A 19,196-nucleotide genomic window follows, 5' to 3' on the forward strand; every position below is an offset into this window, starting at 1 on the left:
TGGTAGAGAAGATCGGACAGATTTCGCCAAGGCAAGCTGGGCAGTCGCCTATTGCTCCTATTCCAGATAACCCACTGTACCCTGTCTGAAAGGAAGTAACGCTAGAGTAGACTCGCGAAAAGTGTATAAGACACTTTTAAGATCAACTAAATAGCTAAGCCCAAGGGAAGTCGTTCGGGGAGGCCCTCCCTAGTTCCACAAGGGTGAGAAGGAAGACACACGATAACGAAACATTGAATCATGTAGAAGACGTAGGGTAAATGCAAAGCAATTTAAAGTAAGAATATGCAGTAAGCTAAGCGAAGAGGTAAGCAAGAGACATGTTAGACAACTTCTACTAAACAAAAGTTAGAACATCTACAAACAAAAATTAACTCAAATAAAATAAACTATAATGAGCATGCAAAACAATAATTAATTCAAATGAAAATGAACTTAAAAAAAATAATTCTATTAGATATAACATGCAAGTTAAGGAATTTTCTAACTACGGGATCTTCCTTGTCTTCTCCATCGTCGATCTGAAACAGATAGGGTGGTAACATATTAATAATGAGCAATTTATAATAATTATATCACGTATTCTCACCTTAATTAACTATCGAAAGTAAAGTTCCAAAGTTTACTAGTGTGATGAGCAAACCAAATCCAGAAACAATACCATTGCTGACAATTTGCTGTTTCAGTGGTTTTTGAAGTAATGTCCGGTTACCTCCCTCTTACAGGTCGATAATTAACTGCATAATGTTGAATTGTGGAGACTCCAAAAAAAAAAACAATACCTTTGTATTCATTGGTTGTTTCAGCAGCATCTGTATTAACTTTAATTCTCTACCATTTGTTACGACAATCTGTAGAAATGGGTAAGAAAAAGTAATTAATTACCACTTTTAATTAAAGCAACCAAATCAAGAATAAATTTAAAATAAATGCTTTATCACTTGTAACAAGTTAACCTCCACACTGCTGCAAAGAAGGGTTTCACATTAATTCTGCTAATATTTCTGAAAGGATGGTTAAAAGTTGTTTAATGAAAGTAGGTTACAAATGTCTCAGAAATTGAGATTTCTAGCACCTTATCATCAATTTTTCAATAAACTGAAAAATTTCTCAATTACCCAGAACTCTAACAAAAAATACAAATACTTAAAAAATAATTTTTAAATGAATTTATTAGTTTTTCAAAGTAAGAAGTAAATAATCGATTTTGAGTTTAATCAGTGTAATTATAGCAATTAATGCTGTCATTTACCTTTATGAAGGGGCCTCTCAACACGTCGCCAAATCATCGTCATAAATCCTTCCTTTAGCAACAGGCCTGAAGTGAAAGAGAACTCCGCAGCAAACATCCCACGACATTTAGTGTCCAAAAAAGCTGCGTAATGTTTCTGTAAAATGATTTGTTATATTAAAGAACGACCGTATGTAATTAATTAACAATTGACATCCCTATTAAAAACGTAAGTATAAGTTCTCCACCCCTTAAATTTCACTATCGACAATAATTTTACTGGAACATACCACACATGATCTCCACGAATTTAAACTTTTTCGAGCAAAAAATTCACGAAAGTACATGTACATATAGACTAGATGACTATTTATTCCACATGTGCCAAAGGTGTTTCACATTGTTATATATTTTAGATCCACATTATTCAAAACACTTTGAGGTTCGTGGTATGTCAAACAAGAAATAGGATAAGGAATGCAAACATTTAGACTTTCAGACTTCCATGTCTTTTTTTATTATGTGGCAGTCTCAACTCAATGCTAACGTGCCATTGCTTTACACTTTTTTATTAAATTATCTAAGGCATTCTTGAGAATACCAATTGAACCCTGGTCTGCCTTTGATAGAACGAATTCTATTGTTCCAGTGAAAATTTACTTCTTAAATGCCTCAATTATAATACAATAATTAAAAAAAACATCTAAAATTTACCCCTGACAGCAACAGTCTCCGTAGCAATTTTTAAGGTTAGAATTTTTTGATACGATGGCGGATTTGTATGCAGTTAAATAAGGATTACTGTACTATCTGTATATTGTGTTTTGAAATCATATCTTTTATCTGTCTATTGTACATATATTAAATGTTTTTATTGAACAGACGGAATTCGCATACGTAAGATTCCCACTTTAAAATGGTTAATAGATATTTGTATTTTATCATAAGATTAAATTTGAATGCATAGTGATCCGCTCGCTGATGGCATTTATGAAGATGATATACCATGTCTAATCTAATAGTTATTGTACTAATACCATGTCTAATCTATTAACTATTGTCCAAAGTGTTCTTTTCATACAGTTCAAGAACATGAAGGCCCTTTTAATACAAAATTATAAGCGAATAGAAATACAAAGGACTTGGATATTTCAAAAAAACATCAGGCTGGCTGATATACTTATTTATATAAATTTTTTCAGCAATAACTAGATCATTATACAAACAAATAACTGTACAGCCTTTTCTCACCTGTTACTGTCTTCGTTGTATTCCTTTCGCAATGCTTGCTTTTTCTATAATGATAAACAAATTTAAACAGTATCTGAAGCGGATCCAAAATATCCAAGCTGCTGTTTGTGATGGTCTTCGAGGGGTGCAGTGACTTCAGCCTACTGTCGATTAAGCATTTTTAAGTAGGATTCATTCTAAAATGAAAGAAACACCCCAATTATTTTTTAGTTTGTCGTTTTCCTAAATCATAAATTGCATGTTAAAATAAACAAGTATTTAATTTCTTAGCAGTACCTCTTTTGATTATTGAGAAATGCATAAGTAGGTATCTCCCGCGACATACAAAAGAACAACACCGATGGAAAAGTCTCCCTGACAGTTCCTTTTTTGTTCTGGTAATGATTTTTGAAACAACCACATCAGTTTTCATAAAGGTGGTTACGTGGTTGCTTTAACAATCGTTATCAGGACAAAAGCCAATGACTATGATTGTGAATGTGACCATTACAAAAGCTTAAAAAATAAAAAAAAATTCATTTTCGAATAAATCATAACATAATGCAAAAAATTAAAGTTGTTTATCTTAGTGAAAAAAACAAAATTGTTATAATTCTAGAATATCCTATCATCGGCTGTCTCAGCTGCACCACTTTCCTTCACAAACGTTAATTAAATGTCTTCTAAACTTCTATCGTCCTTCCTAAAGTACGCACCCGATACACGTCACATAAATACTAATCTGTTGAAAATTTTTTCTTCTATACCGAACGTATTTGTTTCTCGTTACCATCGAAACTTATTTGACGTTTCTCAATTTATTTTTCTTGTCTTGATTGCTCGGTGAAAAGTATGCTTTTATAACATGGCAGCGGTACACCTAGCAAAAGAACATTTACCCTCCACCAATACGAAAACGAGATTTCAAGAACAGATACGTTTAAAAGAACTGAAATCACAAAAAGGCCTCGGCTTTACTAAACGCCTAAATAATGTGAGTAGTGTTGTAAATTTTGTAATTTCATTTTTTACATCTTTTTTTTTGTAAAAATGTAGGTACAACACAAGTATGATTTTCTTATTAATATATTAAACAATAAAATTCGATATGCGTGTATTCCACTATTTCTACGGAATATTTTGAGGTTTATTCGAAGATAGTATAGTTATTTTCGAGAAAAAACGTTTTCTAATTTTCTTTGTACTTATTAGTCCTTCCCCCCTATCAGTTACTGTGAGCTCGAAACTGTTAGCACCATTGCTTTGAGTGTTCGAAATTCACTTTTGCGAACAAATTGTTTAATCACTTTCTTTGTGTTAAAAATTGTTTGATAAATTAAATTTAAAGGAATTGTTTGTAAATAGGTATGCAACACATCGTACACTTCAGCATAAAAAATTACTTTTCGTAAAGTAGCCGATATTTGGTGTATGTTGAGTTGTCTATCCATTACAATACAGATTGTGGTTTAATTAATTGTAAAACGAAAAATATAAATTAGCATCCCTAACTGCTTCTACACGCAAAAAATATTATTTAATGATACAAATGAAATGAATCAGCGAAGCCAAACTATAGCCTAATTATAGTTTTTGTTTTCAATTGTCCCGGATTTTGCATTTTCTATTTTTCAGATCTTTTCTGGAAAAAGGAAGTACCTATCTTATAGGCATTACATAATTATTGTCTTTAGTTTCCAATTACGATGTGAAACGATAATAGCTTTCGTGCACTGGACCCTACATTACGGGGCTGGTAATTGAAATAACTTCTAGCAATATTAATAAAATCAACACTGAACTACCTTTTCTTATTTCATGTTTGCGAAAAAATTGTAAGTGTAACACATATTTTTCAGTTAACATGTTTGTCGGTTATTGTATAATAACTGCAATATTCGAAATGCCTCTGATGTTACTGTTCACGTTTTTGGGTATGTATTGCCGAAAAACAATCATAGGAATTTGGGACTGCCTGCCTGTTATGAAGGGTAACATTAATTTGAAAACTCTTACAATAGAACCGCACGTCACTCGTAGAAGCAGGGTTCGTACCTAGGCCGGCGATCTTAACTATTAAACATTCCCAAATTTAATTTGATCCAACTAACAGATATAAAAATATAAACCCGCACATTTGGAAAACAATCCGGGATTTCTAACTCTATGCCGTAAGCGAATAGACGTAGAACGTTTTGGAAATTTTGGTATACTTAAATTAATTTTCGCTTTTTTTGTGTACAATAAATATTCTTATTTTCAAATAACGGAGTAAGCAATTTTTCTATTTTATTATTATTCATGTGTGACCTTTGATCATATAAATAACCGCGGTCTCACTAAAAATTTTCAGGGTAAATTTCTAGTCAATTTCGGCTCAAGGAATTTACGCACCTACACCTAAGATGGCCACTAGAGAACATCAAACTTTTTGACATGCACACCTAAGTTTGTCGTTTCATAAACTAACGACATTTAGTGTCAGGTAATTTAATGGAATGTTATTTTTAGGAGTTGCAATTTCCGTTTTATTGCTAATCACTTTCGACAACGTGCTGGATGCCTCTTACGCGTCCCTCGCGTCCCGGTATCTCTTCGATATATTTTCGTCGCCGTTACCGTGGTTCACTTGTAATTTTAGAGGGGCCACGGAATTCTGTTATGTGCCCTTTGCAAATTTTACCAGCGATAAATACAATACCTCCTGGGAAGATGACTGCTGCGGATTAGGATACGAATTCGATAATTGCGTAGAAAAATTGCCACCCCCGCAATCAGCTGCCGAGTTTTTAAGGTAGATATCGCACCTTTATGCAGGTATTTAGGTGCATTTTATAATTATTATTAATGTTAACTAATAAATGCAGTAATTTTTTTCACAGGTACAACAAGGAAGGCTATAATGTACAAGGGGAGGATTTTCGACAAATTAACTTCGAATGGGCCCTTTCCGTTGGCATATTTTGGACAATCATTTACTTTTCTGTATTACTCGGTATGGAAAAGATGAAGTTCTTTATAGTTATATGTAGTGTGTGTGCCTGTATCTTCCCCGTGTTTATCTACCTGTTCATTGCTCTAAGGGAGAGCAAGGTTTATAATGAAACTAGACTCATTATACGAAAAAGTCCTTTATTTGACAAAACGGTACATAATGCGATTGTATGTTTCTAGCTAGGCCTTCGTGTTTCAAAACATGTCCTATCACTCCACATATATCTCCTTATCCTTACTGACTTCCACAGTGCCCTTTATTCTGCTACTCTTTTCAATATCCACCACCACATTTCTAATTTTTTCCATTGACAGTATTTTCATCAATTATTTCCTTACTAACGCCCACATGTATAATACAACAGATTATTATCTTTAATATTATTGCAGGGTGACCATATATATAAGATTTTGTTGTTCATTCGTGTTGTTTTTTTATTAAATTCTAAGCATTTTTAATCTCACATATTTTGGGTTGAAGATTGAATATTTCCAGAAGATTTAATCCAATCCGATGAGAATGAACAACAAAATTTTGCTAACACACAAAGTTTTAAAAATTTAATGATCTTGGATTATAAATTATTTTCAAATAAACAGTTTTTTTTTAAATCCGTATAGCATTGGGTCAAAACAATATGGTCACCCTACGTAGTTGGTACATATACAGGTATAATAATATAAGTTGTTTTCTTTTATAATAACAGTTTTGGATGCACATTGTTAACATTACGACGAAATGTGCAACGCCGGGCTTCCTCGTTTATGTAGCGTCCCTCGCTCCAGACGACGCTGATCCACTAAAAACAACTGTACTGACGACGATATTTAGAGCTACATATTTAAGTTTGGGATTTCTTGGTGTACCATCGTTTATCGGAGGTTACTTGGAGGATTTCAACGCTCCATATAAGTGTGTCGGTGGCAGAGGTGCGTATGTATACGATACCGTATATTTTTTTTTTATAAATTAAACCTTTTCAGGACGTGTAGCAATATTTGCAATGGGTACCCATTTGATATCGATAATTCCCGGGCACGTCTTAATTCTCCTTCTATGGTTTACATCGATAACATTTCAATGTGTTATGTTAACTCTGGCGCACGTTTTGGCTGCAATTGACTCATTGGCCGATGGCATTCCGTATTTCTCCAAACATCGAACTGTCGTAACTTTCGTTTTCGTTGCAGTGTCTTACGCTTTCAACTGTCTCGTCGCAACAGCACATCGATACGACCTTTTCTTTTCCCTACGCAAATCTTCTTTGATAATTGTTCAAATGATAATTTTTTCTCTGAGTTTGATTGGAATCGTTTTCATATACGGAGCGCACCGATTAAAAAACGACTATCATTTCGCATTTAATCGACCCATTTCGAATTACTGGATCATGTTATGGAAAATCGATGCCATTTTATCTTTGGTAAGTAACTATATACGCATAAACGTATCAATAAACTAAAATATTTATTATAAAATACATCAGAAACTTGTACTGCTGAAGTCCATGCGGTAGGCAACACATTATACTTACAATGGCAAAAAGAACTTACGCTAAACGATAAAACAAGTTTTCGTAAAATACAAACGTTTGGGAATGGTAGTTGAATTTTAGTAGTTGTTTGGGGTGTTAGGTGTTATGCTCACATTACATAATAATCACCACCCTGATAAATGTAGAAACGTAATCGAAGCTTAACTGACTGTATTACAGACGTTCCTGTTTTTTATGGTGGAATCCGCTCGCGTAGGTCTTAGTGAAGAAACCTACAAAATCGCCAATTACATCGTGCTGGCCGTAACGATTTCTCCCATTATTGTTTGCTTACTGTGGAAATATTACAAATGTTTAAAATATCAGGTAACATTCTGCGTTGATTATAAAAAAAGAATTTTAAAAATCGACACTGTCGTTAGGACTTGTCATCGTTTTTTAAATCATCTGCAAAATGGGCCTACTATCAACACAGAAAGGCTCGTTTCCGAAAAATATTCAACCCTAACAAGCAGAAATACAAAAATGTTACTCTAAAATGTCAACACAGGTGTCTAACAGGATCTGTTCTTTTCAAGAAAGAACTTGTCAGACAGGAATCAATGCTGCAAATTTTTTCAACGAAACACAACGTCGAGAATGCGGATAATTTCAAATTTGACTGATGACATAAATTTTTCGAAAGTTCATTATTTGTTGCATAATTTATGTATGTATTTTATTGTTTTAGTTCACCCTTTACATAATTATATTTATTGAATGACTATTTTTCTTGTTAATAATGTACAATGGTCTCACGCAATAATTTTCGCAAAAACTATATTTGAAGGGATATTCTACTGTTCACTCGAACAAGATTCGTATTCGAAATAACTAAATTTTTAAAGAATAAATAACAATCACAATATTCTGGTTCTGCAGTAGATCAGACATATGCAACGCAACATACACGACGTAAGTGCAGGTTGCATAGATAAGTGCGTAAAACTTACATATATAAAAACGCGCTCATTTTCGTTTTCAAAGCTTTTCGGCCTGTTGAACTTCTAAAACACTGAAAAGCAATAAAAATGAGCGCAGAATTAAGCAGAGACAATAGTCTTTTTATGTGCCGATTCGAATAAAACGATTCAAATTGTTGTTTGACAGAAAGTTTATAAACGTTCTGTGTACAATATCTTAAATGTAAGTTGTCGACCTAATTAGCATCTATCTAAAGTTTTTAAATGGTGAAATCCTACCTTTATTAACTACAGCTTGATCCGAATTGGAAAAGAAAACAGGAAAGGTTGCACGAGAAGGAGGGCATGTAGACTACTTGCTTTTTTTCATAAAAGCGCAATAAACACAATAACACCCACTGCATTGACCTGTAAAGTAAAATAACACCAATTAGTTATTTTTGCTAATGAATACAAACGTTCAAAATAAAACAAAATTTAGGGTAAATGATGATAATAATGAAGATAGTTTTGAATTTAATTCAAATAATTTAACAAAAACAAATTTCATTCATCATTTCATCTAAAATTCAACAAAAAAATCATAATGCTTTATTAATAATTAACTAATTTTTTAAAGGAATCAAAAGCCAAAAAGGGACAAATAGCTTTTTAATATGTAAAAACCACCACCGACGTTTGGCTTCAACTTATCGGCCTTTTTTAAGGCTGTTCATTAATCTTCAATGACTTTTAAAAACTAGTAGTTGAAAAGTCCAATAATTTATGGCGAAACGTCGGCGACAGTTTTTACATAATATTACTATTTGACCCATTGATAAAACCTACAAGCAACAAACGAAACATCAGATCTGGTTTTATTTATCCTTAAACTGTAGCTCTCATTTCAGTATTCTTAAAAAAATTAAGGAAAGAAATGAATACCATATAATTAACTAATGATTAATTTTCAAATTTCTCCTATCTCCTACTGTGTCATGCTTTCTGGTAGTGTCTTCAAGAAGTAACCAACCCATTCCTACAAATCCTTAATTTTTCTGCCTCCAGAAAAATTGGCAAGATGTCCAGAATTAGGCTATGTAATATTTCACTTGGACTTGGAGCACTTAATTTAGGTCGATTTATACATCTTACTGATATAAAGTTCAATAGGAAGGCTGTAAAAGGAATATTACATTCTATTAGTTTATAATGACAACAAAGATAAATTAAACAAAATAAGGAGGGAAGAGAAATTAAAAGAGATGAATGAGGTAAAGCAAAACATTTAAACAGTTTTTCAGCACAGCTTGATATAAGAAAAATATCAAGTTTTTATTTTATTCTTTCTCAACTTATATTTGATGATTCTAAAGCATCAATTACTCTTTTAGGTTAAAAGCCCAAACTGTTACAATTTTGCAAGTGCTCTAAAAATCCTTCTGAATTGAGGATTACATATAATAATTCTTTAACAATACTAATTCCTGAACTTTCGCTGAGGTTTAGTAACGTCTCAACACTCTTCTCTTCTAATACATTTATTAATGTTAATGTAACTGTGCTTCTTATTTTTCTTATTTTAAGCAATTTTGCTACGGCTAATAACAAATTTAACTGCTTTATAAGAACTTTTGAATCTTCTTTATGAGACGTTACAGCTAAAAAATTATTTTAATATACCATTCGCTATTAATTAGTATCATTAGTATCTGCGGATTTTTATACATAAAATGCAGTTAATCAACTCATATTGTAAACTTTAATTTACTTTAAACATTAATTTTTGGAACCCATCTAGTTATTACTTACGATAAACTTAAATCAAAATATATTAAACTACACATCGTAATAAATACATAATAAATGCAAACCATTTTATAACCACACAACAATTAACGTTTAAAATACACCACAGATAATGTTTTTAGAGGTTATGGTTATATAACTATTATCTATGGTTATATAACCACAATAGAACCATTAATAGAAACATTAGTAATAAAAGTTACTACCATAGAGACGAATAATTTTCAGAATGAGTTTAACCGTCAAACCGAAGGAGTCACGAATATAACCGAACGTTGAATGAATTTAAGAAAATGAACACTCAAAATAAAAACAAAACTTGAGGCAACCATAGCTTACTAAATTTAGTCTACTAAATCACTGGTTGCGCTAAATTCTTTTTTTCATTTTGAGTATCTTGCCACTTCTTTTAAAATTATTCAGCGTTCGGATATATTCGGAACTCACCTAAGTGTTCCGTCTAAACTCTTGTGACAATTGTTCTCTGTGAATTACAACCTTGGTGAATTTGTGTATCTATTAGCTACAGTAAATAAATATGTACCATTGAAGTGGAGGGGAACACCATAGACATATATTAATGAACGTGCCTTAACCGTATGTCGTTGTAATAATTTCTTGGCTCGAAAAGTGAGGGAAATGGCGTATGGTTTCGGACTAGTGCTATCTCTTGACACGCTTACGCACTATCGTGAGAGAGATAGATATTGTCCGAAACTTCGTTCCATCTCTTTCTTTTGTTGTATCACAATTCTGACGGCTAAGGCATGTCCATTAGTAAACGTCGATGGGAACACCATCGACGTTTACTAATTGTATGTCTATGGGGAACACTGTGCCTGTATCTGTGGTCTAGCTCAATGATATCTACCAATTTTTCTATTGTAATAATTATCTATGGTAATAATATAACCTGTAAAATAGTCTAGTTAAATATTAAAATCACCTGCATGATTTATTTATTTCAGCATGAATAAGTATATTAACTGAACTAAATGCATTTATTACGGTGTGCAATTTGTTAAAATATATTTCAATTTGAGTTTATCACAGTTTATCGTAAGCAATGAGTACCAAAAAATTAATGTTTGGGTTAGAAGACATAGTAGGTAGGTTTATAATTTAATTTATTATTTGTTTATCCATCAAAATACTTGCCTAAAGCAATTAATGATAGAAAAAGATATATTATATGTATTTTTCAGCGGTAACGTCACACAAAGAAGGTTTAGAAGCTCTTATAAAGCAGCCAAATTTGTTATTTGTCATAGCAAAATTACTTAAAGATAAGCAGAATAAGAAGCACAATCTAGTTATTTTAATATTAATAAATGTATCAGCAGAAGAGAAGGGTGCTGAAGCGTTACTAAACCTCAGAGAAAGTTCAGGGCTTTGCATTTGCAAGGAATTATTTGATTTCATTCTGAATTCAGAAGAAGGACTTTCAAATAACTGTTGCAAAGTTCTAACCAACCTTAGTCATTACGAGTATTTAACAGAAAGAGTAATTGATGCTTTAGAATTATCAAATATAAGTTTAGATAAAACAGCAGCTGTTTTTACTAACAAGAATTCTGTTGGTGGTAGTGCAGGTCTAGATTATTTAGGATTATTTTTTTCAAATCTTTCACAAACACCACGAGGAAGAAAGCTTATCCTAGATGAAGAAAAATGCATTTTGCAACGGCTTTTACCATACACTGAGTACACAGAAAGTCTCGTGTGTAGGAAAGGAATTGTTGGTTAGTAGAAGCAACATTCTATTAACAAATATCCTGCTATTATTTGTTTTTTCTTATGTTTAATAAGGTATGATACGAAACTGTTGTTTTGAAACGGACTTTCATAAATGGCTTTTGAGTGAGAATGTGGACATTTTACCCAGACTTCTGTTACCTTTAGCGGACGGTACAGAATTTGATGAAGAGGATAATGATAAATTACCCATTGATTTACAATATCTTGCTGAAGATAAACAAAGGGATGAAGATCCTGAAATAAGGTAGATATTTTAGTTAGGAGTTAATCTTTAATATGACTGGTTGAAAACAATTATTGTTATTTTCAACCAGTAGCAGTTTTCCTTATTGTCATACAATGACTACTAAAATTATTATAGTATATATTTCAAAATTACAATACAATTCAATTACGTATTTATTTATATTTTTCAGGTGCATGTTACTTGAGTCATTGACTTTGCTGTGTTCAAAGAGAGAAAATCGAGAATACATTCGAGATAAAAACACGTATGTGATCCTTCGAGAACTTCATAAATGGGAACAGAATAAAAAGGCTCTTGTTGTATGCGAAAATCTGGTGAATATTTTGATAAGGTATTTTTTTAATTTATTTGTTTTTCTGTTCGTTTAAAAAGAAACCAATAGGGAAAGTTTAGCATAATTTTTAAAATTTCTTTTCTTTTAAATAAAGAACAGAGGATGAAATTGGCGAAGATGATTTACAGCAATTAGAGGTACCTGAAGATTTGCAGGAAAAATTTAACAAATTCGATTTAGAAATACTAGAAGAAAACGATTAATTTATTTCCTTTTATAATAAATTTTTAAATTCCTTTATAAACCGTTGGTTCATTGTAACATTTATCTGTGGTAATTAATACAACTTTTAAGTAAAGTTATGAACTTTTCCTTACATAAATCACTTATTATTTGCGTTGAAAGTATAGGATTGTGAAACCGCTTACATACATCATTTAGTAAAATCTATATGTTTATATACAAAAATGAAATTCAAGTCCTTTAAAAGAAATGTGTATGTCTGTACGATCTAATCTTCGAAACGGCAGAACCGAATTCGAGACCGGACTGCAAATATTAGAACATTACATATGCAACCTGACATACATTAGTGTTAATCAGATTGCATGTATTTTCTCAAAAAATTTCTGTAATTAACAATATCATTAGTACTTTGACTCGACGAAATCTGAGGTAAAAGCTACTAATTAATAATTAAAACGTTAAGTCGAAAAGTTGCAAACATAAGTAATTGTGTAGTAGAGATAAAAATCATATCTTTGTAACGAATTTCATTTGAAGTAACCTCTACCGTACCTGGGATCCTTGGAGACTGAAGGCACTACTACCACTACAACATTTATTTCATCAAAACTTGTAGTACCTACTCTAATAAAATAGATAAAAAGGTACTTTTGTGATAATGGCACTTTTTGTTATGGTTACTTTTCTATTACACTTCTTATTATTTTTCTTGTTTAATTCTGCAATAACAATAACTTCCAAAATGGTAATAAATTGTCATCGTTTCTCACTTTCTTCTTTAAAATTCGCTTTGAATAATTGTAAATGTAAATACAGATTTATAGGTAACCGAAATTTATTCGTTAGGGTAAATAACGTTCGCACAGTATTAAGTAAATATCATTGAAATAATAATAAAAATTCAAGTGGGCCAACTTTAATTTTCAATTGTCAAAAGCACGAAAAAATATTGGCATCTATGATTAGAAAAGAAAAAAGAAGATCACCATCCATTGGTTGCTCGAATTCCGGAAACTGAAGATCAGTTTGGCTGTGTTCTTGAGATGTGCGGGTCCGCGTACGCGTTCGCGCCGCGGATAAAGGAACTTTTTAACCACATGGTCACACACCCCTGTGGTTTGCAGTCGCCATTGTAACAAAGTTTTTTATTATTATATATATTATATTCATTATGTGATGTGTTAATAACCGTGATAGTGTAAATGCTGTTTCTTTTAAACTAACCATATACGAGTGTGTTGTGAAATAGTGTGGAACCAGGAGGAAGATGCTTGACAAGAGGAATTATTTTATTATTCAAAAGGATGAAAGGTAAGTTAATAAGTTTACCGAATTTTAATGTATGAAGCATTTATTTGGTTTCCGTTTAATTTAATCAAGTGAATTTAAAAGATGTTGTGAATGATTATGTTATTGTTAAATATGAAGTTATTTAAAGAAAGTATAAAGTACGTAACTAACTAATGGCGTTATACAACAACGCTTATTAACTAATTTTCATTAAAAAACTTCTGTATTCATTTGTTTGTTTGATACAGTCTGTATGTGATCTTATATAAATACGGGGTGTTCTATTAATATTTACAAACTAGTATGCCATATTGATGTTTCCCCTTTTGTTACAGGTAGGCATCGATGGATCTTCAACGCGTTCATGTTTATTGTGAGTCATAACTGATTTTTTATTTTTTTGAGACTTTTTAACGCAATGCAACTTTAAATATTATCATTACGTATTAATAGATTTGTTGACAGAATTCATTTTAATCGTTGCAGTTTGCGAGTAATCAGTCACAAAAACGATGAAGGTATTTTTTAGTTGAAGTTTTGTGGCGCTGAAATCGAAAATATAATAAGTATGCACCAGTCGCGTTCTCTAAAACTACTTTAATGACTAAATAATTCTGATGAAGCATAGTATACAGGAAATTTTAGGGGTTTATCATGATTTGATCTGCGGGGTGTTTAAATTGGCTTGCGTACAAAACACTATAGGAACTACGATAAATTTTCCCTAATTGGCGCCATGTTTTCAGGCTCCTCCCATTTGATGGATCCCAATAGGAACTACGATAATTTTCCCTAATTGGCGCCATGTTTTTAGGCTTCTCCCATTTGACGGATCCCAATATTAATTAGAGTATCTTTTTGGTTTGTTTTTCACCCTGTATATATGCATATCTGTCCGTCCATATACTTACAATCGGAAGTAGTATTTGCGTTTTTAAATTTCTTTTGAAACCATTATCTGGCGCTAGTAGTACCCTAAAACAGAATCTTCTCTCAATATTGTCGTTTAATAACTTATTATATGTGTACAAAACACATTAAACAAAAATTTTATTTAATAAACTCGGGATTATGGGATTAATTACGTCAAAATTGGGAGCCGGGAGAAAATGCACGATTTTAGTCTTTTTATCAAACTTGAAAAGGCGGCAACCCTTTTAGAGTATGAATGAATAATATCTTATCCTTGTCAAGGTTTTTTAAACTTCGGGAGGGTTCTACTTCAATAACCCCCCTTAGGTATGATACTGCCCTCTAGAAGAAGATTACCCTCTTACATATAAACAAACGTGCAAATTTTACCTGCTTATGTCGTGTAGATTTATCAATAAATTTTATATGAATTTGGGACAACCTGTATATTTATATGTAGATTTTTCAAATATTAATATGTAGGTGTATTTTTTACCAAAAATTTAAATTGTGATTCCTAGATCTTGTGTTTTAGTCTTTCTTTTCCGCATCTCCCCTCCCACATTCATGTAAACATTTCTGATAAAAATATTCAGACCGAAGACTGTGACTGTGACCAGACTAAAGACCTAAAAAATGAACGAAGTATTTTATTTGAATGCTTTATTTTAAATTGACATTTCTGTTTGCTGTTTAAACGAACAATTAATAATAATCACATTGAGATGTTGCAATTAAAAGTCTATGTAGGTATTCCATTTATAATTGTTGCTAGGTACGTATTCACGTAAAATGTTATATACACCTAGAGAATGTTGAAAGAACTGTTTAACATCATCATCTCTGTCCTATTCATCTATTATACAGTACAATATTAGATATTATGTATAGATCTATGACTTATTTCGAAGTATGTTTTTTTGTACATTTATTATAAATACGAATTATTTATTATAGACTTTTCAATTTTTTTTTTATATTTTATGTAACCTGCTGTACAACAATTATTTATATTATTTGTTAAATGTTTATAACATGCACGAAAAGATTATCGAAAATTAATCAATACTTTTTTGGTAACATCATCAATCTAACTTTCTTCTTTTTTCTGTTTTGAATAGATCGTCCAGCCTCGTCCTTTTTTTTTTTTAAACTCTGTACACAACAACGAACGAGAACATTAACTGATTTATTCAATTAATGGTATAATTGCATTATTGTGCAGGGTGTTCATGAAATGTGCACTTTCCTTTACCTCTATCGTAAACTACTTTAAACCTCTAACTATTGTATTATCTACGGAAAATACTAGGGAACACCCTGTACGCATTTACACTTCCTGGTTTTGATGTGGCTAATAGATAATTTAATGGAAGTTTTCAACAATTTTCAGTCTAAATTTTAGGTTTTAGAATTGGAATCTAATGCTTTTCGTCAACCGTTACCTATTATACAACTAATAATCACACAAAATTTAGTAATTGATAAAAAACTAATGAATACCACAAGGTTTTATCTATAAATGACATAAAAAAGAAAAATCAATCTAATGTAAACGTATTTTGGTATTCCTTAGGGGCTGGGCCTATTCATACATTACTAAAACGTGTTTCTATAATTTTTGGACTCCCCCCACCTCTTACGTAAGAAATTTTATAATGCTAATCAATTAAATATAAGAAATTAGTAAAAAATTAATAGACATAAATTACAAAGAAAAAAGGCGTAGCATCGGCTGGGAATGGAGCCCGGGCCCACTTGTATGGTAACGGAACATCTACACCACTGAACCATTTCCAATTTTCCCAGTTATTGGGTTGGGTATTGTTTCAGCAGGGTACGTTTCGATTCTACAACTAGTTTTACCGTCAGAGAGCGTCAACATTAGCTAATTTTGAAAACTTCTTCTTCAATTTTAAACATATTCCTATTAACCACGTTATAATATATGGGAATCGACCGATCATCAAAATCGGTCAAAGATTAGCATCATAATTGATCAATTTTGAAAAGTCCCCATTAAAACACTATTCAAGGACCCCCCTCTCTATTTATTTATGTAATCATGGCCCATCTCGTAAAACAAATTTGCATTAGAGTGATTTTTCTTTTTTCATTATTTCCACTGTTTTACCTCTTTTACGAGGAGCTTTTTGTTAAGGCTGCACAAAAAAAAAGAAAACAAAACGAATAAGAATTGCTGCCCTTTAATAAAAACTGAATTTTGTATCAACAAAAAAATATGTATTTTGCTTTTTGCACACACAGCAATAAATAATATTACGTAGTTTTTAATATGTACAATATTTTCTGAAACGAAAAAAAGAAATTCGATAGGTACATAGTATTATTATTACCATTAAAAACAAAAAAAAACAAGAAATTTTGCAAAATTGCTATTTGTTGTACAAAAAAAAATGCACTTCAGGTACCCCAATTAGAAAGTACGTACATTTCACTTATTCTGTTTAGGAATGCCATTTTTTAAGAATTGTGCAGCAAATATTATTATAAATTTAAAAAATGCAACAACACACAAATAATCGTAATAATTATTATCAACAATAAGTATGCTCGTTTGTTTGGTCTTCGCGTTGAAATTTACTATTTTATACAATAATATAACATTAAATAATTNAATGAACTGGCTGGATTTTACATACTAGACCACTTTGAACTGGATTATTTGTATTTACACTATAGTAAAATACTTTTTTATTAATTTAATTTGTCTAATTAATTAGGTACGCAAGCAACTAAGTTTGGAAGACAAAAAAACCTTTTTCTTTTCTATGAAATTGAAAATTAATAAATAATAATAATAACAATAAATTATTTATAGCACCAATTAAAATATAAAACTATTGGAAAAATAATGTAACATTTTTGGATCACTTTACAAATACAAATCGTTAAAATATTTGTTACAATTTATAATTGTGGCTTAAAAATGAGAAGCTTTTTTGTCCCCCAAAAAAACTGATGTACAGTCTTTTTCACATCTTTTTTATTATTCTTCACATAATTGTTTTTTTAAACAATAATAAAATACAATTTTTTCGGCCTAAGGGAGGAAAGCAGGAATAAGACGAGGGGTCGGCACAAAAGATTAATTTTGAGCACGTCGAGAGCAAATGTTCATTAAAAATATTATTAATTAATTAAGTATTAGTTCAAAGTAATCGATCGCTCAGTTGTCTTTGTCTGTTGCTTGTCGCTTTGCTATAATAGAAAAGGAACGAAAATAAATTTAAGCCTAAGTTGGTAACTTTATCTGTCCCAATCGTTTATTTATTCCGCATCTGCCTTCATCCCCCTAACTTCGCCCTTAGTCCGTAATTGTTCCAGTTCTTCTTTCGTTTTGTCTTCTATTGCCCTAATGTCATCCATGGTCAAGCCGTGCCAGCGGTCAATCCAACAGAATACTTGTCTAATTAATTCACCAAGAAAAATTGACTTAAAATCGATACCACATTTCATATATTATGTATTGTGTGTACAAAGACGTATCTCATCGGGTTTTAAGGTCAATATCAAAAAGGAATATGGGAAAAATTATTGTTTCATTCGAACAGCTCTAACTTTGTTCAATTTGGTCTTAGGAAATTCTGCTAAATGTCATTTTGTAGAGAATAAAATTCTAACAACCAACTTTACGAACTTTCTATCTTTTGAAATATAAGCATTAGAAATTAAAAATTAGGCAACATAACAATTACGCATTAAAAGTCCTTCATTCAAATAGTTCAACTTTGCAGGATTTAAACTTAAGAAAGTTTACTAAAGGCAACTTCGTAGGGAATTAAATTCTCTACAAAATTATTTAGATAGCTGATTTTAGGTATACTACAGTTTTTGAGATATTAGCTTTGAAAATAAAGTATTGGGCAAAACCATTACTTCATTCAGATAGCTCTAACTTTGCTAAATTTAGATCTCAAAATTCTAGGGAAATTGAATTCTGTAGAAAATTGCCCCAAAAGTAAACTTTGTAGTTGCTGACTTATCGTTTAAAAATAAGGCAAAAAAAATTAGGCAAAATTATGATTAAAAATCATTACTTACACGATGCCCTGTGGAATTGAAATAAAAGAAACACTTTTAACCAAGATTTCACAAATACGTTTAAAAACTAAAACACGTTTCGACATCCAAGGTGTCATCTTCATACTCTTATTTTTTTTTTCTCTAATTTTGTAGAACCAAATTGAATGAAACAATATTGTTCCCATCTTGTTTTCTTATAAATGTCGCGTTAGTATGAAGATTACTTGTCATATACAAGGTGTATTTATAGTACAGATAATACTCTTAGTAAGTGACTATGAAGTTCTGAAACTCACCTATGGAAATTGGTGAAAAGCCGTCTTTCACTTTTATGAATGAACTGTTCCACTTTGTTCTGTAAATAAGTAATGTTAATAAAAATGAAGAAATTAAAAACCGAAAAAATATCTTAACAGAATTGGACTAAACTATATTTCATACATAGTGGATGTTTTAGTTTTAGGAGAAAGAAAAGATTAGAGTAGGGAAATAGAATGCGCTATTTAATTCAATAAGGAAAAGGGGAGGACTAGTTTGAGAAATATTAGGAAGAAACAGGGGTAAAAAGGCGCAAATAGTTAGAAATGTGGGATGTTGTAGGTTTCTCGCATCACATTAATTTCATAAAATAATTCGAAGTGGTCTGTATTCTGTCGAAACTGCCAGACGCGGATCGCGATTTCGATCTTTTTGGATCTCATCAGCGCGTCGCAGGCAGCTC

The 19,196-nt window shown here is 31.5% G+C and overlaps 3 protein-coding genes and 2 long non-coding RNA genes across 7 annotated transcripts in view; 2 read left to right on the forward strand and 3 right to left on the reverse strand.

The window, feature by feature from the left end:
* Positions 1–253: 253 nt before the first annotated feature.
* LOC112905422 lies at positions 254–2,069 on the reverse strand. Of its 2 annotated transcripts, XR_003231769.1 has the most exons (4): positions 1,946–2,069; positions 1,253–1,388; positions 590–851; positions 254–521 (listed from the first exon to the last, which is right to left on the reverse strand). It is a non-coding gene; the product is annotated as an uncharacterized LOC112905422 (long non-coding RNA). The 2 variants fall into 2 exon arrangements; XR_003231768.1 differs by lacking the exon at positions 1,946–2,069 and having other exon boundaries at positions 1,253–1,459.
* Positions 2,070–2,488: 419 nt separating this feature from the next.
* Positions 2,489–9,788, reverse strand: LOC108742853. Of its 2 annotated transcripts, none has more exons than XR_001938737.1 (4): positions 9,705–9,788; positions 8,838–9,070; positions 8,193–8,321; positions 2,489–2,658 (listed from the first exon to the last, which is right to left on the reverse strand). It is a non-coding gene; the product is annotated as an uncharacterized LOC108742853 (long non-coding RNA). The 2 variants fall into 2 exon arrangements; XR_001938736.1 differs by lacking the exon at positions 2,489–2,658 and adding an exon at positions 6,894–7,284.
* Positions 3,194–7,715, forward strand: LOC108742850 (sodium-dependent dopamine transporter-like). Its single transcript, XM_018478188.2, has 9 exons — positions 3,194–3,455; positions 4,097–4,217; positions 4,321–4,452; positions 4,973–5,255; positions 5,344–5,608; positions 6,163–6,385; positions 6,440–6,879; positions 7,171–7,317; positions 7,374–7,715. Exons 1-9 carry the CDS (start codon positions 3,327–3,329, stop codon positions 7,614–7,616), a joined length of 1,983 nt encoding a protein of 660 aa, XP_018333690.1. The 5' UTR covers positions 3,194–3,326; the 3' UTR covers positions 7,617–7,715.
* Positions 9,789–10,609: 821 nt separating the features above from the next.
* LOC108742851 (protein HGH1 homolog) lies at positions 10,610–12,338 on the forward strand. The gene is made up of 5 exons (XM_018478189.2): positions 10,610–10,810; positions 10,907–11,443; positions 11,511–11,703; positions 11,876–12,037; positions 12,135–12,338. Exons 1-5 carry the CDS (start codon positions 10,768–10,770, stop codon positions 12,241–12,243), a joined length of 1,044 nt encoding a protein of 347 aa, XP_018333691.1. The 5' UTR covers positions 10,610–10,767; the 3' UTR covers positions 12,244–12,338.
* Positions 12,339–17,639: 5,301 nt separating this feature from the next.
* Positions 17,640–19,196, reverse strand: part of LOC108742870 (phosphatidylinositol transfer protein alpha isoform) — a 17,821-nt gene continuing 16,264 nt past the window's right edge. Inside the window, exon 7 of the mRNA XM_018478210.2 lies at positions 17,640–17,858. Within this exon, the coding sequence (XP_018333712.1) occupies positions 17,720–17,858 (139 nt within the window). The 3' untranslated portion in view covers positions 17,640–17,719. The remainder of the gene's footprint in view (positions 17,859–19,196) is intronic.

The sequence above is a fragment of the Agrilus planipennis genome, unplaced genomic scaffold (genome assembly GCF_000699045.2).
Source record: "Agrilus planipennis isolate EAB-ADULT unplaced genomic scaffold, Apla_2.0 scaffold371, whole genome shotgun sequence".
NCBI classification, from domain to species: Eukaryota; Metazoa; Arthropoda; class Insecta; order Coleoptera; family Buprestidae; genus Agrilus; species Agrilus planipennis.